This window comes from Petaurus breviceps, unplaced genomic scaffold (genome assembly GCF_028583685.1).
Source record: "Petaurus breviceps papuanus isolate PSGF00001 unplaced genomic scaffold, PetGlider_PUasm1.0 76, whole genome shotgun sequence".
Classification (NCBI taxonomy): Eukaryota; Metazoa; Chordata; class Mammalia; order Diprotodontia; family Petauridae; genus Petaurus; species Petaurus breviceps.
The window spans coordinates 860,814-886,773 of record NW_027186473.1 but is presented as its reverse complement, the minus strand read 5'-3'; the positions used below and the strand labels follow the sequence as shown (position 1 = coordinate 886,773).

The window sequence follows — 25,960 nt, the reverse complement described above, 5'->3', positions numbered from 1 at the left end:
ATGACCTAAAAATTAGATCTTAAACAACAGGTAATGCTCAGACATTACCAGAATGTTTTAAATGTTCAACTTTTGAAAGCCCAGAATTTGGATCCACTTTAGTGGTTTTTCTTTGTACCTGCTCAGTCTTGTCTTTTTTTTTTTTTGAATGCTGAGACCAAGTAGGTAAGAGTGTTGGAAATACGGTTTGTTTGTTTTTCCCCTGATGCTGTACCCCAGATGGTCAAAAAGAAGCATTTTTAAAAATTTGTGCAACTAACTCAGACTTTAAAAGCAGCTTTACAAATAGCTGTGCCTTTAAGTTTCCTTTCTTTCAAGAATCATTAACCTGGCAATTCACGCAGAAGCTCAGAGCGCTTTAGGTGTCACTGCCAAGCTTTCTTTCCCACCCCATGTGATCTATTCAAATATCTATATTTAGGTGTCACAACTCAGGAGAGCCTTCTCCTTTGGAAAGGCCTTCAAATAGACCCAGAACCATGCCACAGTGAAGTTCTGAAGTGTAAGATGTTAGCTGATGAATTAATAATCTTCTAATAAATGTTGTGTACTCAGTATATCCAAAGCACTTTCCTGGATACTGAGAGATGCAAAGCCTAAATAAGACATGTTCCTTACCTTCAAGAAACTTCTGCTCTAGTAATGGCAAAAGATACAAACCCAGATAACTATAATATAAAATATTGCATGAGGTCATTAGTTACAAAGCAATGTATAAGATTATCAACAAGAAAATAAAAGAGGATTTCATAAAGAATGGAAAGGCATATACAAAGAACACAACATTGAAAGTCATGGTGGTGCCTATTTTTAGGACCTTAAATGGCAGATAGAGTATAAACCCCATTTGATTTGTGATTTGTTCTTAGTCATTTGACTCATGTCTGACTCTTTGTGACCCCATTTGGGATTTTCTTGGCAAAGATACTAGAGAAGTTTGCCATTTTCCTCCTAGCTCATTTTACAGATGAGGAAACAAGGCAAACAGTTAAGTGACTTGCCCAGGGTCACACAGCTAGTAAGTGTTTGAGGCTGGATTTGAACTCTGGTCTTCCTAACTCCAGATCTAGTGCTCTATCTACTGCACCACCTGGCTTCCTATAGGGAGCCACTAAAAGCTTTTTGAGTAGAGCCCTGATGTGACCATAACAATATCATAAAGTCAAAGATTTAGAGCTGTCACACACATTGGAGGCCATATCTTCTAGCCTTCTATTTACTGATCAAGAAAGGCAAATGTTAGGTGACACCAAAGGCATGGAGGTAGTAAGCTTCAGAGTCAGGATTGGAATTCAGGTATATAAATACAAATCCAGTGGCTTTCTACAATACCACACTGACTCCAATCAATATTTGCTACATGTGCGGTTTTCTACTCACTTTCACATAGGTTTATCTCCATTTATTATTGAAACAACCCTATGAGATAGTCAGGGAAACATTATCTTATATAGATAAGGTGCCAAAACTAGTAAATGATTGAATATAGATAACCACTCATGTCCTCTGACTTCTGGTCCATTGTTCCTTCCTCTATTCCAGAAGACAGCTCTGTCTTGATTCTTACATAGCATGATTCTTTCAAGGATCTGAAATATTTATACTAGCATAATCACACAAATAAAAATAGGCCATAAATCTGTGTATCAGTAAGAATATCACCTCTAATTACCTCCATACCAACATCTTCCACTCCCCTTTTTACCCCCTCCCCATCCATCTAATCCAATGGGATGGGTCAAGTAGAAGAATAGGAGATTCAATGATTCAAATCCTATTTCACTTCAAGCCCTGAAATATTGGAAGACCTGGTCTGATAATGAAATATGGATGCTGTTGAACTATAATAACCAGATTAGCCCTACTTCTTATCAGAAAATGACCTTCTACTGAAATTCAATTATTTAATATTCTTTTTCTTAGAAGAATATTCTTCCTCCTCATCCTGGTGTAGAGGGGACCCTTGGTTCATAAAGGCCATGCCAAAGGAATGCAAACTTTGGAAGATATTATGGGGATGCAAAAACTTCATTATTGTCTAATGAGTTACTGTGTCTATGTAGTCCTGTAGCTAAACTTAGCTAAATTTAGAGAGTTATCACTCAAGTGGTCATGGAGGAATGAATTTTTTAGTCTTTTGACAAGAGCATCTGACAAGATGAACCAAAAGTTCATCACAGCAAGAAAGCACAGATCCTTTGATTATTGAAATATGAGTGGTGACATTAAGCAAAAAATAAAAATGAATCTGTAAAATGATTGTTTTCATTGTATTTTAGCTATGTAATAGCAAACTAAATGTAAGATTTATTATTAAGTCATTAAGTTAAAGATTAACTTGTGTTAAGCACCCAGAAAATTATAAAGTAATTGGACTTTGAGCTTATTTCTTAAAAAAACTTCTTTGCTAGAGGGTTTTCTTTGATACTAAAATGAAAACAGTATTTATTATTAAATGACATTTAATAACTAAATATATGATGCTTTCTAAATAATAAAGCAATACAAATAAAGTTGTGCTAAAGTATGAAACACTAATTATTTTAAGAAATTGAATTGTGTTTCAAAAAGAGCTTATTTTAAAAACCAAGGGCTATGCCTCCCATTACCAAAGGGAAAAATCTTGGGAAGAACAGTATTGATTATTAAAATAAAAATACCTATAATAATTAATGGAGTTACAGACTATCATTAAATGACAAAACAAAAACCATAGAAAACACAGGGGCAGCTAGGTGGCACAGTGAATAGAGTGCCGGCCCTGGAGTCAGGAAGACATGAGTTCAAATCTGGCCTCAGATACTTGACACACTTACTAGCCATGTGACTTTGGGCAAGTCACTTAACCCCAACTGCCCTCCAAAAAGCAAAACCCAAAAACAATAAAAAAAAAAAACACAAATTACTTTTAAAAAATGTCTGGTGGACTTGATTTAACAGTGTTGAAGAGGTTTTATTTTCTTTAAAGATATAAAATTTAGAGTGTTGAACTTAGTACTTTAAGCTATGCCATGCTTCTTGGTGACAATGCTTATTATATACCCAGTACATAATAGGCTCTTAATAAATGTTTATTTATTAGATAATTTTATATAACCTAAAAATAGACGAGTGAATAAATGGCCAACCATTTGGGTCTTGGACTGTGTCAAAATTCTATGGAATAGATGACTCCTAGTTCACAACATATTTTATCAACATCAAATTACTTTGTATTTAATTCCTTAATTAGTAACACAATTACATGTTTATTAAAGAAAAGATAGAATAAGAATAATAGCCTATATTTTCATAGCCATTTATCGAAGGGTTTGGAAGGCATATCCACATCAGCAAAATCAAAGATTTGTTTGAGTCCAACAATAGCTTTGTGACATATACAGGCATTATCACCCCAAACTACATATGAAGACACAGAGATTCTGAGAACATAATGTGCACAAGATAATAGAGGTAACAAATGACAGAAGCAGAATTTGAACCCAGGACTTGCAGACACCAATTTTAGCCTCCTGTTCACTATGGCTTATTGCATAGGAATAGTCCAAGATGCAAAACAGAAACATTAGAAGACACAGTACAGTCTCTCCCATAAAGAATTCCTTTACTATTTCCACAAATTGACATGCTGTGTGTTTTTGAAGATTCTATTTCTGTTCTTGCTGGACTCATGGAAACATCATTTAAAAAATATTTCTGTCCCAGGAGTAAACTTATATGAACAAATACATTTTCTGGTTTTATTCACTTAAGTTCAGCAAACATCTGCTAAATGCCAGGCATTTTCACTGGGAGAGGGGAATACAATTTACCAAAAAATCGAAAAGCAAAAAATAGTCCAGGCTCTCAAGGAGTTTTCATCCGTTTAAATACAGGTAGCTCACTAGGACCATAAAGAAAGATCTTGATCATACCCTTGAGTTAGATTTTGGGTAAAATAAAGAGGTTTCAGTTTAGCTAAATTGTAGTCTTCTCCTTTGTTCTGTCCTCAACTACTAATTACTCTTAAATCCCACCATCTGATGTTTCTTTTGCAGAAAGGCAGAAAAGCAACTTTGTGCTGTAATTTCTGATTTTTCAGATGGGGAAATGAGAAAAGTTGATCAAGGTCACAAAAGCTATTTTATAGCAGAACCAGGAAGAAATCAAACTGATATCTGACTTACCCTTTCCTGTTCTCTTTCCATGGGGCCATGTTAATCTGTCACCTCCTACCCTGGTTCATTAGCAGAGCCTGCCAGATTGGTTCATCTTGCCCAGGAACCAGTCGCCCTTGGAATGGCTCTCTTTCTTGATTTAGATGTTACCAAATGACCTGTGTCAGTTTTATGGGGAAACTGGAAATCCCTTTTTCAGAAACTCCTACAGTCTGGTTCAAATTAAATCATTTTCCGTGGTCAATTTAGCAGATCCTCGCTCTTTAGTTTCCTTTAATTATCTTGTTAAGAAACTAGAGAAGACCATCTGCTTTATGAGGCAGTTCATTTCTTATGTTTTCTCTAATAGATATATAAGAGGCCCTGTTAAGCAAATTAAGGCTTTGTCTCATTCTTGTTTGTGGCCATTTTAGTTGGAGCTGTTGAATGGCTGCTATCAATATTTCTCTGTCATGCTGTGCTTCTTGATAAAACACAAAGAAGATGTTCTGGTTACTTCAGGAGTTGTACCTGTGGTGACCCCTTTTCAGTAGTAGTCATCCACCTGGTAGTGGTGAGTGTCGGCACTATAACGAGATAATGTTGTACCCAAGGCTAGAATATAAAACTGTACTAGTTCTCCCCGCCCCTTGGAATAGCAGGTGTACATTTTCTACACTCCTCACTCTTGTGTGTCTAGGGCCGGTGTCCTTGTTAGAGCTGCGCACTTCATCGACATGAAGGACCAGACCTCATTTCATAGAACATATCTTTTTATCTTAGCAAAAGTTTTATTGGTCTGACCCCTGGTTTATTTTGGCCCCAGCCTTCTTGTATTCAGATGCATTTTATAGACATCTTTACTAGAGTATAGGAGCAGGAGAGAGGGGAGGCAAGAAGAGACTTCTCAACATCATCTGATAACATGTAACCAGTATATACATGGGTACTAGTGAGAAGAAGAGACATAAGATACCATCCCTGTGCTTAAGAAGCTTACGGTTTAGTTGGGAAGGCAAATAGGAGATGTAAAAAGATGAATGATAGTATAGGGTAGCTTGGGTCTGTATCTGCCTAGATCAGGCGTGAGGAACTTGTGGCTTTGAGGCCACAGGTGGCCTTCTAGATCCTCGGGTACGGCTTTTGACTGAGTCCAAGTTTTACAGAACAAATCCTTTTATTAAGGGAATTTGTTCTGTGAAGTTTGGATTGAATCAGAGAGTGCACTTGGGGACCTAGAGGGCCACATGTGACCTTGAGGCTGTGGGCTCCCCACCCCTGGGTAGAGTGTCTGCCAAGTGACAAATAAAAAAATCTGAACAGTAAGTGTGTTAGCAGTTGGAATAGAAAGTCCTGTGGCCAGTTGCTTGATAGAATGGGATGGGACTCTAAGAAGGGGGAGGAGTTCAGAGCATTAGAAGCAGAGGGAACAAAGGAATAAGTAAGGAGGTATTCTCGAAACTCATGTAAAAGTGTGTGTGTGTGTACATATATATGTATAGATATAAATATACCATGCTACTTCTTTAAATCCTAAAGATCTATACATATACATATATGTACACACACTCATATATATGTATATGTTTATATCTTTAGGATTTAAGGAAGTAGTGTAGTTGATAGTTTTGTGGATAGAGGACACATTTTGGAGTCAAGGAGATCTGAGTTCAGATTCTGCCTCTGACATTGACTAATCCTGTGATCCTAGGCTAGTTTCTAATCTCTTTGAATGCTATCTCAGATCCTTATACATAAAAAGAGGTTAATGATACTCATATTGCTTGCCTCACAGATTGTTTGATAGAATGAGGTTCAAATGAAATAGTTATATAAAGTTAAAATGAGAATAGTGTATATGAAGTGCTTTGCCAGCTTTAAAATGCTATGTTTTTATCATCTACTCTACATAAGGTCATTGCATTTAATAGCAATTAAAAAAAAAACAACCCAGCAACCTCTCCAAAAGGTAGCACAAGTAGTTATTTTGCATTTTACAGGGACTCAGAAGGTATTGTCCGGGGGCCTGTAAGCGTTGAGCTGGTGTTTGAACCTTCTCCTTCTGCCTCCAAATCCAGTATGTCATGTTAGGGGAGAAGTACAAAATACTGTTTTCAGGATAGAGAGGGAGGGGCCGATTGTGGAGTCTCTTAAAGGCCAGACTAAGGAACTTACATGTGCAGGCAGTGGGGAGCCACTGAGGATTTTTGAGCAAATATATCTACTGAGGAGTACATTGTACCAAGTGGTATGGGAGGAAGATCCACCTGGAAGTGATGTGTAGGTTGAGTTGGTACAGAGACAGACTGAAGATAGTGATACAAATTAGGGTCCTGTTCAAAACACTCTATATTTGAGAACATAAGAGCCTGGATGAGACTGACAGCAATAGAAATGAAAGCCGTATATGGAGAAGAGGGAAGAATCAGCGTATCTCAGTTTTGTAAAGGGTTTTCATTGGGTAGGAAGTTGTAATGACATTTTTGGGTGACCAATATATTTCTGTTGCTTCCCCTGTCTTTGTGTGAAAGTACAGTGTCTGGCACATTTTGATTGTTTTTCAGTCGTGTCTGACTTTGTGACCCCACTTGGAGTTTTTTCCAGCTCATTTTACAGATGAGGAAACTGAGGAAATCAGGGTTAAGTGACTTGCCCAGGGTCACACAGCCACTAAGTGTCTGAGGTCAGATTTGAACTCAGGAAGATGAGTCTTCCTGACTCTAGGCCTGACACTTTATCCACTCTGTCATCTAACTGCCCATGCCTGGGCACATAGTAGGTATTTAATAAAAGCTTATTGTCTGGTTAAATGAAGGAGTCTTCTACTATGTATAAGGCCAGCCTCTCCTTATCTACCTTTATCAAGAGGATAGAGATGCTTTTCCTGACTTAGAATGTGTGCTTTTTTTCCCCTTTGTTTTGTTTTGATCTAAATGTCCTCATGTTTTCACATGAATGCCCTCATCTCTAGCCAGATTGGAAGTTTATTTAGCCCTAATAGCATCATCATGGGGCATATCAGCAATATGGATTTTCATTAATAAGCCTTATGAGAGCCCTGCTGGAAAGAGAATAGTTGCTGGCAGTCTGTTTGCACTTAAATAGTTTCATATATTGTTTTAAAATCACAACTGGATTTTTAATGTAATATAGGTAATGGTTGGCCATTAGTCCTTTGTCTCTGAGCCTAGCATTGGGTATTATTATTTAAGAAAAAAAAATGTATGCATGAAAGTATGCCTTACATGTCATAAAGCTGAATTAGAATCACATTCTACATCACCCATAATGAAGAAAGAGAGAGAATGTTTTGATTAAAAGGTACAACTTATGGATTTGTATGTTTCACTCCAACAATCCTTAGACTCAGTTGCAAAAGTAGTGATCATATGAATTATTTTATTTTAATTCCCTCTGCAAACCTGTTTTAGATTATATCACACACGTTCATTAGGAAGCAAAAAATGGGGGTTAAGCCAATGGGTTTCACTTTGCTCCTCTATTTCACAGTACGTTGCCACGTACAGGAAGAATATTGTCCTTGAGTTAAAATGTGTTTGTGGAACAGCAGTGAGAAGTACAAAGAAAATGAATTTTTATTTTCATCTCATTAAAAAAAAGCTTTTGCGAGGGTGGAGAATTTATCAGCTAACTCAGTTTCCTATGGGAATTACATATTTTAAAGAGTCATCAGAATCTTCGTATTCTAACCTTTTAAAATTTCCCATGTAAACACATTCATCTGCACACTCTTCTGTTAAACACTTCTCTCTACCTATTTGTCTCCTGTACATAATTAGAAGTGGGCTGATAACAGGGACCACTAAAAGGTGAACTTTAAAAAATGACTAAATTGCTTAAAGCATCCATAAAAGGGTATAGAACAAGTGAGGAGGCTGGCCCAGAAATCATCATGGAAGAACAATCCATTGCTGTTTGCTGTTTCTAAGCAATTTGGAATAAGCCTGTCCTTTTAATTATATCAGAGCAATGAGCCTTACCCTCAGTGTATGAAAATATAATTAAAAATATATTGTGGGTCAATAGACCAGATTGTCAGGCTGTTATCTGAATTGTAAAGTAGGAAACAATGCTCATTAAAAAATTGCCAATTTGGAAAGGCATAGACAGGATTTTAGAAACATAATCTTTCCAGGTGTGCAGTTTTTGGATTTGAATATAATTGAAGAACTGTGCCCAGTTTTTTTTTACTGTGTTATAATTACTGTGCTAAATGACATCTTTGTTGTTAACTCTTGGTGGGGAGAGGGGTGGGATGAGGACAATTTCTTTCTAGTCTCTTGTCTTGCTCTCAAACTAAAAAAAAAAATTAAATCCAGTTTTGCAAACTGTCAGATTTAAGTTTTTTTTAAACTGAAAACTGGAAATATTTCTTAAAAATAAAAATGCTGTTACACATTGTTATTTGTATTGTGGAATTGGGAGGATGTGGTGGGCAGGCTTTTGGGGTATTATTTAATATTGGCATGCTGTGAAGGCTGAAAGAGTTTTATTTCAAATGCCTAACAATTTTTGGAAAGGTTTTTTAATGAGATACTGTTTGTTTCCTTTCATGTTTTTGGTTATTAGGTTTTTAATTTCTTGAATGATCCCTCTTTTCAGATTTCAAATTATAACCTATTTCCTGATCCATTGCTGGCGCCCAGTGATCCATGTCAGAAGCACTTCCAGGTTAGATACCCTTTCACGTGTTTCAATGCAAAGAAACATTTGCCTCTTTAAAATTGATTATCTGACCTCTGTTTGTTTCAGCCTTATACTTGGGATTTGAAAACAGTTTTTTCTTTCTTTTGTACTGTGTCCTCCCCCAGGTAAACTTACCTAATATACTAATTCATTTCCTTGACTGCTGCAGCCTAAGAAAAGCAAATGTACAAAAATAGAAAAAAACATTCATGCTAAATTGTACAAAAATAAAAAAAGTGCTTGAGCATATATTAAGTCATAAAAAAGCTTGAGCTGAATAAAACAGAGCATATAAAATGCAGAGTTTATTGAATGTTGTGAGGCTTTATACCGTAGAGGTCAGTGCCAGTCAGCTTTGATTTTCTCTAACTTAGCTCTAACAGTGCTGTGTATTCCGTTGCCTTCAGTCAGAAGTTGGGGTGCTAAGGAGATGCTGGTAGGAAGTCCTGCTTCTTCTTCCTGAGGTGCTTCTCATGTAATACTTTTGGCAAATCTCTGAACGCTCTAGCACATTCTGTCTTGGAAAGGACAATGTGAATAGGTTTTAAAATTAGAATTAAATTTCAGTTGTTGTTGTTGAATAAAAAAAAATTCCCGATAAAAAATTTAAAGAATCATGGTGTAAAGTTGATGATGCTAGGCCACACAGTAAAATTTGGTTCCTTCCATTAGAGGTAGGTACAAGGATGGGCTGTTCAGTTTAAAACCACAAATAGGTGAGTTTATCCTATCAAAGGTGCTTAAAGGGAATATTTGTTGACTTTAAACAACTGCAGTGGGACTGACTGACTTTGAATGTGGCCCTGTTTCACTCTCCATCATGAGACTTTGAATACTACATTTCCATTAAGGAAGTCAAAAGGCTATATGAATAATAAGCTCCCAACAGGGTACTTAAGTAACAACACAGGCTTTTTTACAGCCAGGAAAGAGAAAGAACATGAAATGATGTACCCAAGATCACAGCTCCAGAGGGAGCATTCAGTCAGAGATGATTTTGCTGAGATGATTAGATCATTGTCTTTCATTGTTTAAAAATAAATAAGCAAACATTTGGCATGATGAACGCTTGGGTATTGTGTGTTCCAAAATAGAGGGTCTTTAAATGTCAAGAATAATTTTGTGAATCTTTTAAAAAAATGTTATGTCTCTATGATGTGTGGTTTTTTTTTTAAGGGTTATATTGGAGAAATTATGCCCCAGTAGACACTTGAGTGTATCTAAGAACAGAATCTGGGCCTGTGGTTCAGATGTTAGTTATGGACTTCTTTTTGGAAAGAGAAAGATATGTGAAATGATGAAGCATAGTCTTTCCTAGAAGCTGGTTAGACCAACAAGAGACTACTGTTTTTTTTTTTAATGCTTTATTAACTTCTGATTTACATCGTTCGTTTCCGCCAGATTTTGAGTTACAAATTTTCTCCCCGTTTTTCCCCCACCCATCCCCCCAAAACAGCAGTCCCACAGGATATCCCTACCTCTGATCTGCTCTCTCCCATATTTTCTCCCATACCCATTTCAACTTTTCCAGTGGATCTCTATGCCTCAGTGCCTGTATATCTTTTTTTTTCTTAATAACATGTAAAATAGTATTAATAATAGTATATATATATACAGACACACACACACACACACACATATATATATATATATACACATATATTTGAATATTTGATTTTAAAACTTTCAATTCCAGATTCATTCCCTTCCCCCCCTGCCACCCACCCCCACTGGGGAGACAAGCAGTTCAGTATAGGTTGTACATGTGCGGCTAATGCAAAACAATAACATAGTAGATGTATTATAAAAGACTGACTATATTTCCCTCCCTCCTATCCCACATCCCACTTGTTCTATTCTCTACTTTGATCCTGTCCCTTTTCAAAAGTGCGTGCTTCCAACTTCCCTCCCCCTGAGCCTGCCCTCCCTTCCATCATCCCCCCTCACATCCCCTTCCCCCCCCATTCTCCTGGAGGGTGAGATCCCCTATTTAGTGTGTATTTCCCTCCCTCCTCAAGCCAGATTCAATAGGAATAAGGTTGACCCATTCCCTTTTGCCTTCCTATTCTTTCCCTCCATTGTAACCATTTTCCCTTGCCTCTTCTGTATGAGATAGTTGCCCCACTCTGTCTCTCCCCATCTCCTCTCATTATATTCCTCTCACCTCTTAATTTCACCTTTTAAGTATCATCCCTTCCTGTTAAATTGGTCCCGTGCCCTCTATCTATGTATACCTGTAAACATATATACACACATTCACATATGTATTCATATGCCCGCATACCCTCATATAAAGACATATATATTTCTAATCCCTTCAACTACTGAGAAAAGTTTCATAAGTTACAATTATTGTTTTTCCATGTAGGAATGTTAATAGTTCGACTTTGGCCAGGTGGCTCAGCAAGCCAGAGCACCGGCCCCAGTGCCGGGACGACCTGGAGCAAATCCGGGCCCAGACACTCAGCACCACACCCAGAAACAACAACTGGCCGTGTAACCCCGAGCAAGCCACTCAACTCCGATTGCTTTAAAAAAAAAAATAGTTCAACTTTGATAAGTTCCTTATGATTTCTTTTCCCTGTTTACCTTCTCATGTATCTCTTGCTTCTTGTATCTGAATGTCAAATTTTCTATTCAACTCTGGTTTTTTCAGCAAGAATGCTTGAAAGTCCTGTATTCCACTGAATGACCATATTTTCCCCTGAAACAGGATACTCAGTTTTGCTGGGTAGGTGACTCTTGGTTTTAATCCCAGCTCCCTTGACCTCCGGAATATCACATTCCAGGCCCTTCGATCCCTCAGTGTAGAAGCTGCCAGATCCTGGGTTATCCTGATTGTGTTTCCACAATATTCAAATTGTTTCTTCCTGGCTGCTTGTAATATTCTCTCCTTAATCTGGGAATTCTGGAACCTGGCTATAATATTCCTAGGAGTTTTCTTTTTGGGATCTTTTTCAGGAGGTGATCGGTGGATTCTTTCAACCTCTATTTTGCCCTCTGGTTCTAAAACATCAGGGCGGTTTTCTTTGAGCACTTCCGGAGTATGCTTTCCAGGCTCTTACTTTGGTCATGGCTCTCAGGCAGTCCAATAATTTTTAAATTCTCTCTCCTGGATCTATTTTCCAGGTCAGTGGTTTTTCCCATGAGATATTTCACATTGCCTTCTATTCTTTCATTTGTTTGGATCTGTTTAACAGCATCTTGATTTCTCATAAAGTCATTAGCTTCCATTTGCTCCAATCTAATTCTGAAGCAATGATTCTCCTCAGTGAGCTTTTGAGATTCTCTTTCCATCTGGCAAATTCGACTTTTTAAGGCATTCTTCTCCTCATTGCCTTTCTGAGCCTCCTTTGCCATTTGAGTCAGTCTGTTTTTTAAGGTATTATTTTCTTCAGTCAGGCTGTTGACTCTCATTTCATAATTTTCTTGAATTGTTCTCATTTCTCTTCCCAATTTTTCCTCCACTTCTCTTATCTGCTTCTTAAGGTCCTCTATGGCCTGTAACCAGCTTGTATTTTCCTTTGAAGCTTTTGGTGCAGGAGTTCTGACTTCACTGTTTTCCTCCTGTTCCATGCCTTGCTCCTTTTTATCCCCAAAATAGGAGTGTAATGTTGGAATCTTCTGTCTGCTTTGTTTCCTTTGCCTGCTCATTTTGCCACTCAGTGATTTGACTTTTGGGCTTTTTGCCACAGTAGGACTCTGCCACCAGACAGGGGAGTTTTCGTCCCAAAGGCTGGGGTTTTCTCAGCTGCCGGAGGTGCCCTCTCTGAGGTCTCCACACGCTCTGGCAAGCTGGACACACACCCCAGGACCTCCACCCTAGACTGCAATCCAGATCCAAGCAGGTTAAAGCAAGAGCGATTACCCCTCAGACTGGTGCTTGGTCCCCCTACACTCTGCAGGCCAGGAGCTGAAGCTGCCAAGTGGCGCTGGCAGGCTGTGCCAGTTTCTCACCCCAGGGGTAAAAGCCACGCACTCCCACTTACTGGGTCCCAAAGTCCAGAATGCACTGGCCTCTCACCTTGTCCTTCGCATCTGTGTGTTGATAAATCTGGAAACACAGCTGCTGCTGATCTGGAGTCCCTCTAGCTGGGGGCTGGTCAGGCCCTCCCTGGGGCTAAAGCCTCGGCGTGGTGCTGGGCTCGGCTCCCAGAGCACTGCGCTGGCCGATTCCTGCCGGCCTGCCGGGCTGTTCTCAGCGGGAGGTTAGCTTCTCTGTGTCATTTGGTGGGTTCTGCAGCTCCAAAGTTTGTTTAGAGTCCCCTTTTTACATGAATTGGGGAGGGTGGAAGCCGGAGCCATGGGAGGGTCATGCTTCTACTCCGCCATCTTGGCTCCGCCCCCCAAGAGACTACTGTTGCTGGTTTCTGATCCTGTAACTTTAATGTATTCATTTAATTTAACTCTCTTTCTCTCATTCAGTCCCCTGGTAGTTGTACAAAAGATATTAAAAACAATTATCTGGCGCTAGATTCCTGGATCCTGTTGTTTCACTAGCAATTAGGCAATGCAATTCCTTTTTTTAAAATCGCATATCTCATTTGTCAGTGTTCCTTTGAAAATAAGAGCCAGATCATTTGTATTACCATGGCGTTATTCCTTTTGCATATCTTGTTAACATGAAAACTTGAACAGACTAGAGAGGATGTTCTTTAGCCTCCATCTTGGCAGATCTTCAAAAATAAGCCAAGTATCCATCTGTCTTGGGTGGTTTAAGTGTAGACCTACTTGGAAGTAGGAAGGCCAAGCCTCTTGAGAAGGCTTCTAGCTCTATGATTCTAAAACTATTCAGTTTTTATTATTTATCTCTCTAAATAGGAAACTACTATTACTCGTATTAGACGGCAAGTATACGGTATATGGGTGTTTGGTCACCTTGTGTTGTATTGTACTATTTTTGTGCTAACTACATGAAGCATTTCTTGCTACATCACTTTTTGTGTTACTATGGCAATGAAGACAGAAGGGTATTATTAGCATGTGGACGAAATTCATTATATACTGGCTTAGCTTTGCTCTTTTGTTTCATACTTATGAAGGATGGCCGTATATATTATGGTATGTTTCAAATTCTTTAAAAAGAGGAGGAAAACTTTTAAACACAATTATTGATATTATTATGTATATTTGTTAAAAGGATTTTCCTGCACTATATCCTCCTCAAAGGTACCTCCCTTTACACTTTAGGTCAAATCATATGAGTTATAGCAGACTTTCCTCAGCAAAACATAAATGTTGTTCTTTCCCTAACACCAGCAGTCTAACAAAGCTCCCTTTATATTTTGTTTCCTTTTGTAGACACAAAATGGTGTTATTTAAAAACACATACTTTGTGAGTCAATTCTTCAGGGGCCTTTCATTTTACCCACATCAGCCCCCTCCCCCCTTCACTTGACACCTCCCTACTCAACTGTGAATTAGTGAAAAATTCTTGAGTATCACTGTGACTAAAGAATTCAAAATCTTGTGACCCTTTTTGTGATGAGTCTCTCTGAATGTGACTCAATTTATCCTTGGATAATCAACCTATAATTGCTCCTTGGTCCCACACTTAAAGACTTTCTACCTCTAATTCAACTGGCATAACCCTCAGGAACTCAGGGTCATGTCCGTACCGTGATGAGGTCCCAGAATAGGACTTTAGTGAAAATAGAAATAATTATAGGATCATAGATTGGGAACTGGAGGGACCTTAGAGGCCATCAGTCCAACCCCTTCATGTTACAGATGAGGAAAATGAGGCTTGAAGATGTTAAAACTTGGCCAGGATCATATGGCTAGTAAGTATCTGAGGCAAACTTTTAACTCTGGTCTTCCTGATTATAATATTAAAAGGTTTCTGAAGTTAGGTTTAGCTTTAAATCCAATAAACAAAAAGAGAAAAATGGTGGAGCAGGGAATAAGGACAAAAGAGGATTGAAACTATATAACAGGCATACTTTTGAATAAAAAAATCACACTGAATATCACTAAATTAGCCAAGGTCATCTAATACCGTGGGTACCTATAATATTTTCTAGCCAATTTGTCACATGAAGACTTCACTGGAATATTAAAATATATAACCAAGCTTACCAATAGTTTAGATCTCTCTTTTACATACCAAATCCCTCTCAATCCTCCTTCAGTGCTATATATATGCGAGATAGAAATTCTTTACTTATGGGAAAATTACTGTTTGCTGTTCACCACATTCTCCATGATTCCCTTTTAGTAAACCAGAATTTTCTGTTTAATAGTTGATGATAATAATAGGGTTCCAGGATCCTGCTTCATAGTTTAGAGGTAACATACAAGACAAAAATGGAAAAATCTGATTTGTTTCTCTCTTCATGACACCTAAAAGTTCGATTCTTTAGCCAGGAGAGAGGAAGCCCCTATGGATAAGAGATCAGAAATGGGATGGAAACTTGACCTAGCGTGCCCATACTTCTAGGCATGTTAACTATAAAGGACTGAGCTTTACACACACACACACACACACACACACACACACACATACACACACACACACACAAACATATGCTTTACATAGATTTTCCCTGTCTTTATTAGATTATCCTTCCCCTCTAATGATAATGCTGTTTTTGCTTTGTACCTAGTTTGAGCCACACAATCAATCAGTCATTTTGCTTTAAGCCCTTACTGTGTACCAAGCCCTGCCCTAGGATCTGGTGATATAAAGAAAGAACAAGACAGTTTTTAGGAGTTGACATAAGAAAGTTAGTCTAATTTCCTTTGGTCTATTTATTGGCCTAGTAGTGATATTGCTGGGTCAGAGGGTATGTACAGTATAGTAACTTTTTTGGCATAGTTCAATTGCTTTCTGGCATGACTGTCCTAATCGTTCATAAATGTTCCTGTTTCCCTCACTTCTGTTTCTGGTTCCTATCCCTTTGCGTGGAAGTTTAGCTATTTTGTTCTTTCTTTCTTGGAAGCAAAATAGCTTTGCCAAGTAAAGAAAAGTTATATATTCATGCTTCATTTTTTACTGAAAAGTTAATTCCCCAGCTTTTTTAGCCCCCTTACCATGGGGCCTTCCTCAGATTGATGTTTTGGGGTGGTTCCCCCACCAAATCAAGCTCATTTCAATATCAAGGAATGGCAAAAGACAATTATTGGAGGATGTAGTGGGATTTCCGAAGGAGTTATGAATATATTTTGACTATTAAAAATTATTACTCTGCCTTACCTACCAAGAATATTATTTTGAAGTAGGAGCAGCATTTGTTTGGATTTTTTGTTAAGATAAAACAAGACAACAACAAAATAACATGGAGCTACATCTCCAATATGGCCTGCATTAGAAGTCCAAACTGAGGTAGGCAGTGTGGGGTAAAAAGGTAGGGAGCAGGATGCTGAAATCACTTATATCATTTAATTCTAGGGAGGGTAAAAGGGGGGAAGGGATGTAGCACCCCTTCCTGATCATTGAAATCCTTTTATTTTACTTCCATCTAGCCTTTGGCCTGTGACCAAAGCTATTGCTGTGATCATTTTATTTTTTTTTCTTTTTAATTTTCATCAGTATTGGTATTACCATATGCCTTTTCCCTTCTTCCCTTCCCAAAGAGCCATCTCTGATGACAAAGAATAAAAAGAGGAAGAAAAAATAGTCCAGGAAAACTAGCCGACAGATTAACCAAGTCTGATGTAGTCTGTAGTATTCCACACCCATAATCCTCTACCACTGGAAAAAGGGAAGGAGTTACATTCTCATTTCTTCTTGATCTCTTTTCTGGGTCAGTTGTTTTTCCAATTCAATATTTTACATTCTCATTTCTTTAGGGTCAAGTTTGGTCATAATAATCCCAGAATTCAGCTTCGATTGGTTAACAGTTGTCCTTTCTATTTACAGTGTTGTAGTCATTGTATATATGGTATTCCTGATTCTAAGACTTTGCTTGGGATCAAATTATATCTTCCTGTGTTTCTTTGTATTCATCATATTCATCCTTTCTTTAAAAAAATTTTTTTTTGCCTTTTTGGGGGCAAATAGGAGTTAGTGACTTGTCCAGGGTCACAGAGCTAGTAAGTGTCTGAGGCTAGATTTGAACTCAGATCCTCGTGACTCCAGAGCTGGTATCCTTTCCACTGTGCCACCTACCTGTCCCTGACATCCTTTCTTAAAGCACAGTTAAGATTACATGACGTGCCTGTACCATAATTTGTTTAGGCATTTGACAGACATTTGCTTTCTTTCCAGAGTTATTGTTGGGTTTTGTTTTTTTTTTTTGCTACTTCAAAAATGCTTTGAGGATTTTCTACTATTTAAACTATATAGTGATTTTAGACCATTTTTCAAATGGAGAGGGTGTGACCATTTGGCATTTGCTTTCCTGAGTAATTTCAGGAAACCAGACACATTTTACCTCTCCTTCCTAAGAGGAAAAACTTCAATTCACTTTACTTCCTTAAAACTGTGAGAGCTAGTTCCAAAGTCATCATTCCCAAGACTTCATACAACAATAAGACTCTTAACATTTTTTTTAAGGAAAAGTGAAATTGCTTAACAAAAACAAAGAAAATGTTAAGACTTAGGGATAGGTGGGGCTCTGCAAAATACAGTTCACCCATTAATCCGACCAACCCAAATACTTGTTGCAAATTCACAGTGTTGGTGGAAAAGTTAAGATGTAGGTCTACTTAAAGGGGTATGTTTTTCAGTTCCTACGTAAAGTGAGGAGAGTAGCAAAGGGAGATTGAGAGGGATTTGGTATGTAAAAGAGAGATTCAAACTATTGGTAAGCTTGGTTGTATATTTTAATATTCCAGTGAAGTCTTCATGTGACAAATTGGCTAGAAAATATAGGCACCCACGGTATTAAATGACCTTGGCTAATTTAGTGATATTCAGTGTGATTTTTTTATTCAAAAATATGCCTGTTATATAGTTTCAATCCTCTTTTGTCCTTATTCCCTGCTCTACCATTTTTCTCTTTTTGTTTATTGGATTTAGAGCTAAAACTGACTTCAGAAATCTTTTAATATTATAATATAATACATAAGATCACAACACTACTTTTATGACTGAGTCAAAAGACTCCACTGGTACAAACCAGGGACCCAAGTTCACTACATTATAAGTGACTGGAAGCTAAAAGGAAGATAAGAAAAATAAGTTTATTATGTTTTCAGGTTACTAATGACCCTTTGCCCAAAGTATAGAGGACACAGGTCACAAGCCAATGCTAATTATCATAATATAATAATTAATTAATTAATTTTTTTGAAGACCATGTACAAAATAGGGAAGCCAAGGCAAATAATTTGAGGATCAATACAAAAATGTGACATGGCCCTCTAAGAATTTTGTAGTGTGCTCAAGCTTAAAAATGAGCCAATGGTCAGGAAGAATGCTATGGACCAAAAAAGTGGTGGTGGTGGTGTTGTCTACACTGGTGAAATGAATAAGAGTAAAGAAGTGATGAGAGAGCTACTCACAGTTAGTTGATGGACCAGTAATCACAAATGACTGAGAGAAGGCAAAACTATGCAACTCTTTCTTTCCCTGCCAGTATTCTCTGCCAAGAAGAGTTGTCTTTGGATTAGAAAGGACAGAATAAAAAGAAAAATTAATAGGGAGTGGAAATACTAGATGAAGAGGGAAATGGGAACCCAGGAGAATAGAAGAACTATATTGCAGAAATTTGAAAGAGGATACAATTGCTAAATCACTGTCAGAAATCTTTTATTGGAGAACTAGAAGTGTACTGCAGGAATGGTGGAAAGGGCAAAGAGTTTTTAGAAAACCTTCTGATCCTCTTAGGAAAAGGGGAGAGATTTCTGTATTACCTAAAGGCTTTACTACAATTTCTCTGTTTTAAAATGTGTTTACAATAGGAGAACAGTTATTGAACTTCTTGACCACGAAGAACCAGCGTGGCTTTGTTAAAAGCAGATAATGCTAGACTAACTTCTCTTCCTTTTTGGACAGGGTGACTAGATACCGTGTTTCCCCGATAATAAGACACTGTCTTATTAAATTTTTTGGACAGAAAAACACCAGAGGGCTTATTTTAATGAACATTGACAGCAATTTTAATAAACAGGTAAATGTGAACAAAAAAATGTACCTTTATTCAATAATGAATTCAATAAAGAACAGGATGACACGCTCACTGCTGCAGCTCTGATTGGATGCAGCTCGGAGTGCATGTAGCGCAGGGGATCACCTTCACTACAGTAGCAATCTCAATAGGGCTTATTTTCGGGGGAGGGCTTATTTTAGAGGAATCTTACACAGTAAGGAGAGGGCTTATTTTCGGGATAGGTCTTATTATCGGGGAAACACGGTAGGTTGTTCAAGGAGATTATGGCAGATCAAATTTACTGAGATTTTAGCAAGATGTGTGACAAAGATTCTTATGCTCAATTTTTGTGGGGGAAAAAAGATTGAATGATGTGGTCTCAATACCAGTACAGTTGAGTGGATTTGTAATTGGTTGAATAATAATCATGAGAGTAATCATGGATGTGATCTTGGAAGTCTGTCTCTAGTGGAGTGCCCCAGGTATCTGTTTGGTCTCAGGTAATTTAACCTTTTTGACAGTTACATGGAAAAAAGGCATTGATGGCATACTTATCAAATTTGCAGAGGATACAAATTTAGGAAGGATGGCTGATACATGTTATGACAAAGTCAGGTTCAAAAACCAGTTTGACAGAGGTAATAAGATGAAATTTAATAAGGCTAAGTATAAAGTCTTACATTTGGTTTCAAAATTAAAAAAAAATCAAAATCATAAGCACAAGATGGGCATAGTACGGCCAGATGGCAATTCATCTTTAAAAGAGCTGGAGATTTAATGAACATGCAAGCACCATATGATTCAGTAGTATGACACAGCAGCCAAAAATAGCTAACATGATCTTAGATTGCATAGCATCCAGAACTAAGGAGGTAGAAGTGCCAGCATACACCACCACTTTCAGACCACACATGGAATGCTGTGCTGAGTTCTGGATATCCCATTTTAGGAAGAAGCTTGATTTGTAGGAGAGTGTCTAGGTGAGGGCAGCTAGGGTGGTGAAGTCCTGTGCAATCATCGCATATGAGGATCATCAGCTGAAGGAACTGGGGCTTGGTTTGCCCTGTTCTATCAGGTTTGAGCTTATTCTCCTTGGCTCCATAGGAGGAATGGGTACACATTGTAAGAGAGACAGATTTAGGCTTGATGGAAGGGAAAGCTTCCTAACAACTAGAGTTTTATTAAAGTTTATTATCTATTTAATAGATTTATTTATCTATCTATCTTATCTATTTATTTATTCATTTTCCTTTATTATTAAAGGAATGGGCTGCCTTATAAGGTAGTGGGGTCCCTTTCCCCCCACTCACACAGGTGCTGCTCTCCTTCAGTCCCTTACTTCCTCTCTGGTGGACTATTTCTGTAGTTTACTGATTGGTTTCCCTGCCCCTGTCTGAATTGTCTTCCCCCTCCAATCTCACTTAATCAGCAAGCATTTATTAAATGCCTGCTATATGCCTGGCACTTTTCTTGGTACACTCTCCATGCAGGTGCCAAAGTGATTTTACTTAAGCAAAGGTCAACCCAATCATCCTCCTTTTAAGTCTTGTGGCTCCTAATTACCTCTTCAGTCAAATGTAAAGATTCTTGCACTCTTCTATAGCCCCTTCCCTTTCAGGCTTCTCACACTTTATGTCCCTCTGCACATTCTGTAATACACCTCCCCCAGTCTCAGCCACAATACTCTGTCTCCCCTCTCCATACCTTCACTATTTTGATTTTCCCCTATGCCTGGGATATCCTCCTTCTTCACCTCCATTTTAGGTTTACTGGCTTTATTAAAAATCCACCATATATAAGAGGCTTTTCCAGACCCTCCTTCCCTCTGGCTGCTGTAGTACCATCTCTCTGAAATTATGTTCTATCAGCTCTCCTTATGTCTTATATGTATGTAGTTATTTACATGTTGTCTCCCACAACACAATAGGAGCTTCTTGATCCCAGGGAATGTTTTGGCATTTCTTTGTCCCTCAAGGCTTAGCATTGTGCTTGGCACTTAGTAATGCTTGGTGAGTGATTCTTCATTAGAGGTCTTCAAACAGAGGCTGGAGAATCTCTTCTCTTGGATTCTCATTCTGGTATGAGGTACAATAAATTACTTCTGAATTCATTTCTCTTTCTTAAGATTGTGTGACTATTTATAAAACCAATATATAAACTCTGAATGAGGGTAGAGGAACTAAGTTAGGTCAAGCTACCAAAGTTGAGTTCTCCCCCTCCCCCCTCTTTTTTTGGCTCAGATTTGTACCTGGTTGTTCCCTCCATCAGTATAGATACAATTTACCCATACCTTCTCTTGTTGTGTACATTTTCCTACACATCCTCCACAGAGTACCCATCTGGCATGCTGGAGTCCTTCCCCTAGGTCTTCTGTTGTTTCCTGGGTCCATGTTCATGTGTTATCCATAATTGTGACAATATTTTCATTTTTAAAGGTGTCAGGCAATTTCACATCTTTGGGGTTTTTCCTTCCAATCATCAAGAATTTATTGGGTGCCTACTATGTGCCAGGCATTGTAGGCATGGTGAGTGCTGAAGATATAAAGCAAAAATTTAACAGCTTCTGCTCTCAAGAAGTTTACATACTTTTGTAAATGGCAGCATGTCCAAACAGAAATACACACAAAACAAATACAAAATAAAAATGAGGAACTTTAGGGGATGAGGGCTCTAGGAGCTGGGGATGAGTGCAAAGAGAATCAGAAAGGACGTTATGTGCAATATGATATTTTAAGATGAATTTCGAAGGAAGTAAGTGATTCTTCAGGAGCAGAGGTGAGGAGGAGAGTGTGTTCTAGGTATGGAGAATCATTTGGAAGTGGGAATTTTGAGCAGTCCATCCCATTTGAGAGTCTTATTGATCTATGTAGCACCAACAACTGTCCCGCCATGGGGATGTGGACGTGGTCCTAAACAATAAAAGTTGTTATCTTTTCAAAAGATGGCAGAGAAAGGCTTAAAATGGGGGGGGGGGTGGCAGATAGGGGAGGACTAAGGTCATGAGAAATGGGTGATAAGTATAAAATAGAATATTAGGATTTACTGTCATTACATATAGGAGAAAAGAAACAGGACCTAATAACATCATATCATGATAGTTCCTCTCATTTTAGGGTCTCATTTTTGTGTTAAAAGCAGACTAAATGTAGCCTGGGTTTCATTTTATGATACTGAAAGGCAAATTCAGGGCAACTTGGGCTTCCTTATTTTTTTTTAAAGCAATTGGGGTTAAGTAACTTGCTCAAGGTTACACAGCCAGGTGTTTCTGGGTGGGTGCTAAGTGTCTGAGCCTGGAATTCGATCTCCAGGTCATCCTAACACTGGAGCCGGTGCTCTTACTCGCTGTGCTACCTGGCCGCCCCAAGGGCTTCCTTATTTTTATACTTAACTGTCACAAAGGTAGTGATCGGGATGTTTAATACCGATCTCTTTTATAAACTAAGATATCATAGGGAAGTTTTTTTTTTTTAATCTTAAGATAAGGACTAAGTAAAAATATGATTAAATTCCACAGTTTTATAAATATGATCTTTTTCAAGAACAATTTTACATCCATTTAAGATTAACTTACAGTTAAATCATCTAATTTTTCTTAACAAACATTTTCAGATATCATTAGTTCTTCTTAAGGGGAAAAAATAAAGGTATCAGATTTTAATATTTCGGCAGTAAAAACTGGCTTTCTAATCTATAACAACATATCAGGTTATTCTACTCAAACATTTAATGAGAATGAAAAAACCCCACTTATTTCTCATTCATGGATTTTTTTTTTGTTTCAGAGATTAAGAAACCAAATATTGTCAAGGTTAGAGGGATATTATAAAGTCAGAAATCCTAAGAATATACTTTATCTATATCACTAAGAGTATCCAAATCCAAATATTGAAATATATTTTATCCAGATTCTATATTCTCCTTTTATGACCTTATTACATAGAAAGGTAAAACTGTTTAACCTGATTTTAGTCCCTTATGATTTCTTTTTCAATATGACTTTTTTATGCTTGTATTTATTTAAAGGTCAGATTTTCTATTCAGCTCTGGTCTTTTCATCAGGAATGCTTATAAGTCTTCTATTTCATTAAATATCTATTTTTTCCTGTTAAGAATTATACTCTGCTTTTCTGGGTAGGTTGTTCTTCATTATAATCCCAGCTCTTTTGCCTTCTGAAATATCATATTCTAAGCACCTTTCCTCACCCCCAATTCTTTTAACATGGTAGCTGCTAAATCTTGTGTGATCCTAACTGTGGTTCCATGGATTTGAATGTTGTTTTTTTTTCTCACTGCTTGCAGTATTTTCTCTTTGACCTGGGAGTTCTGGAATTTGGCTATTATATTCCTAGGAATTTGCATTTTGGGATCTTTTTCAAGTAGTGATCACTGGATTCTTTCAGTTTCTATTTTACCCTCTGGTTCCAGGATATTGGGGTAGTTTTCCTTGATAATTTCTTGAAATATGATGTTTAGACTCTTTCTTTGATCAAGGTTTTCAGGTAGGCCAGTAATTCTTAAATTATATCTCCTTGACCTATTTTCTAGGTCAATTGTTTTCCCCAATGAGATATTTCACTTTTTAAAAATATTTTTCATTCCTTTGACTTTGTTTTATTGTTTCTTAATTTAAGAAATTATTTTCTTCAATGAGCTTTTGTACCTCTTTTCCCATTTGGCTAATTATATTTTTTTAAGATGTTTAATTTTCTTCAGTACTTGTGTCTTTTCATAATGTTCTTTCTTTGCTTTCATTTCTTTACCTAATTTTTCCTTTACCTCTCTTATTTGATTTTGAAAATAATTTTAAAACTTTTCCAGGAATTCTTGTAAGGTTAGTGTCCAGTTCACATTTTTCTTTGACACTTTGCTTGTATCTTTTAAAAAAATATTCATTGTCTTCTTCTGAGTTTGTGTCTTGATTTTCCCTGTCACCATAGTAACTTTTGATCATCAAATTCTTTTTTCAGTGTTTCCAATGTGGTATGATCTGGGGAGAGGTGTGGTCATTGCTTTCCTGGTCTTTACTCTGGTCTTTACCTAAGAAGGGCCCTTGATCTCTTGGGATTGTAGTCAATATGGCTCTTCAGGGTTCTTGGAACTGGAATTGATAATGTTCTTTGGGGTCCCTGATGCCTTGTGACCAAAAGTGATTCTGTTATGACTTCTGCTCTCTTTTCATTGAAAATGCTCCTTTCTGCCCTTAAACTATGACCCAAATGTGGTATAGACAATGGATTTACCATACAGCATCTAATTTTAGGTCCAGTGCTAATACAGGGGTCCCCTATAATCTCTTTCTGACCAGTTGCCAGGTTCCTTTACTGTCTCTGGCTTGAGCGCTCCTGAAGCTGTTTCTCCTGCCTCTGTTGACCCCACCTAATCACACCACTGATGTTTCAGCCAAGTGGGCTCTGATCTAGCTTCCACCCCTGTTTCACAGATCTCTCTTTCCAATCTTGACCTCCCAAATTTTCCGTAGGCTAGGAGAATGTCTCTCTCTGACCTTTTATTGACTCTGCCACTCCAGAATTTGATTTGAGGCATTATTTTAAGACTGTTTGAAGGGAAATTAATATTGAGAGAGCTCAGTTGAGTGCTTTCTTGATTTTGCCATATACCCCTCCCACCCACCTCCAGAAATCAATGATATAGGTTTTTAAAGCACATTTCCTGAAATTTTCTCACAGTCCTGACTTCTTTAGGAATTGAACTATTTGCTTGGTAGTACTTGGTAAAATGATAGAATTCTTAAAATTCCTTTGAACAATAGTGATCCCATACTCCAAATTTACATTTGCTGCATGTGTATACTCCATACCATCCTTAATAGATAGCCACAATCTCTGATGGTGAGAAATTCATTTTCTTAGTATGCAGTTCAATTCAATAATTATTTATTCAATCAACAAACATCTATTAAGTATTATGGGATATATAAAGACAAAAAATGAAGTAGTCCCTATTTTTAAGGAGTTTACCTTGTGCTGGTGGGGCAGAGTTTGGGGAGAGGAGGAAGAGGAAAGACAGGACTAGATCTGTGATTTCATTGTTAGAGGCAACTCCCAGATGAGAAAACTCCCTTTGCCAATTCAAGTTAATGTCTTCTCTGCAACTTACATACACACTAAGAGAATTGCCCGGAGCACTGAGAAGTAAAGGAAGTTCACACGGGGAGTAGGTTTGAAAGGTGGCGCTCCCGTCTAAGTCTTCCTAACTTTGAGGCCAGTTTTCTATTCATGTTGCCACTCCAGATCCCTAATTGAGCTGTCTCCTGAAGGTACTCCTATTTGCCAATGTCATTTTCAAATATGGCACCTAGAGCTCACTATAATCTCCATAAATACAAAATATATAAAATAAATACAAAGTGATTTCCTGGGTAGGAGTAACATCAACCACTCAGGGCGTGGGGCAGAATTGGACCCTTGTGGGAGGCAGCACTTACTCAACAGCTTTAGTTTATTTAGAGGAGCTAGATGGTGCATGAATATAGCACTGGGGCTACATCCTGACTCTAGTCAGGAAGCCTTGAGTGCAAATTCATCCTTAAACACTTACTAGCCATGTGACCCTGAACAAGTCATTTTACCTCTGCCTGCCTTAGTTTCCTCAGCTCTAAAATGGAGCTTATAAGAACTCCTCACAGGATTGTTGTGAGCCTCAAATGAAAATATTTTGTAAAGTATTTAGCAGTGCCTGGCTTATAGGTACTATGTAGTATAATAGCAGATGCCATATAAATACTTATTTAGTTTCCTCCCCTTAGCCTTTCTTTGTATTCCCAGTACCTGGCACATAGTAGGCACTTAATACATATTTATTGACTCACCTTCATATCTTTGAAGGTTACTATTTTGTGTTCTTGTTTCCTAACCAAATATCCTTAACTTTCCTGTTCACTTTGCTCATGTCCTCCTTAAAATGTAGTACTCAAAACTGAACATAATTCTGCAGATATTTCCTGACCTCTGCATTTTACAGTTCCATTTTCCTGCCCTTTTCTGAATATTGTATCTTTTAAAAATTAATATAATTATTATACTATCATAGTTATATACATTAAAATGTATAATATTAATATTT

General features: G+C 37.7%; 1 protein-coding gene across 7 annotated transcripts in view; it reads left to right on the top strand.

Moving 5' to 3' along the window:
- APBB2 (amyloid beta precursor protein binding family B member 2) overlaps nt 1-25,960 on the top strand; it is a 420,856-nt gene that overhangs the window by 170,352 nt on the left and 224,544 nt on the right. For 2 of the 7 annotated variants that reach the window (XM_069105118.1, XM_069105117.1), the window contains one exon: nt 8,760-8,828. The exons of the other annotated variants lie outside the window; for them this stretch is intronic. In XM_069105118.1, the coding sequence (XP_068961219.1) occupies nt 8,810-8,828 (19 nt within the window). In that variant the 5' untranslated portion in view covers nt 8,760-8,809. The remainder of the gene's footprint in view (nt 1-8,759; nt 8,829-25,960) is intronic. 7 annotated transcript variants of the gene reach the window in all.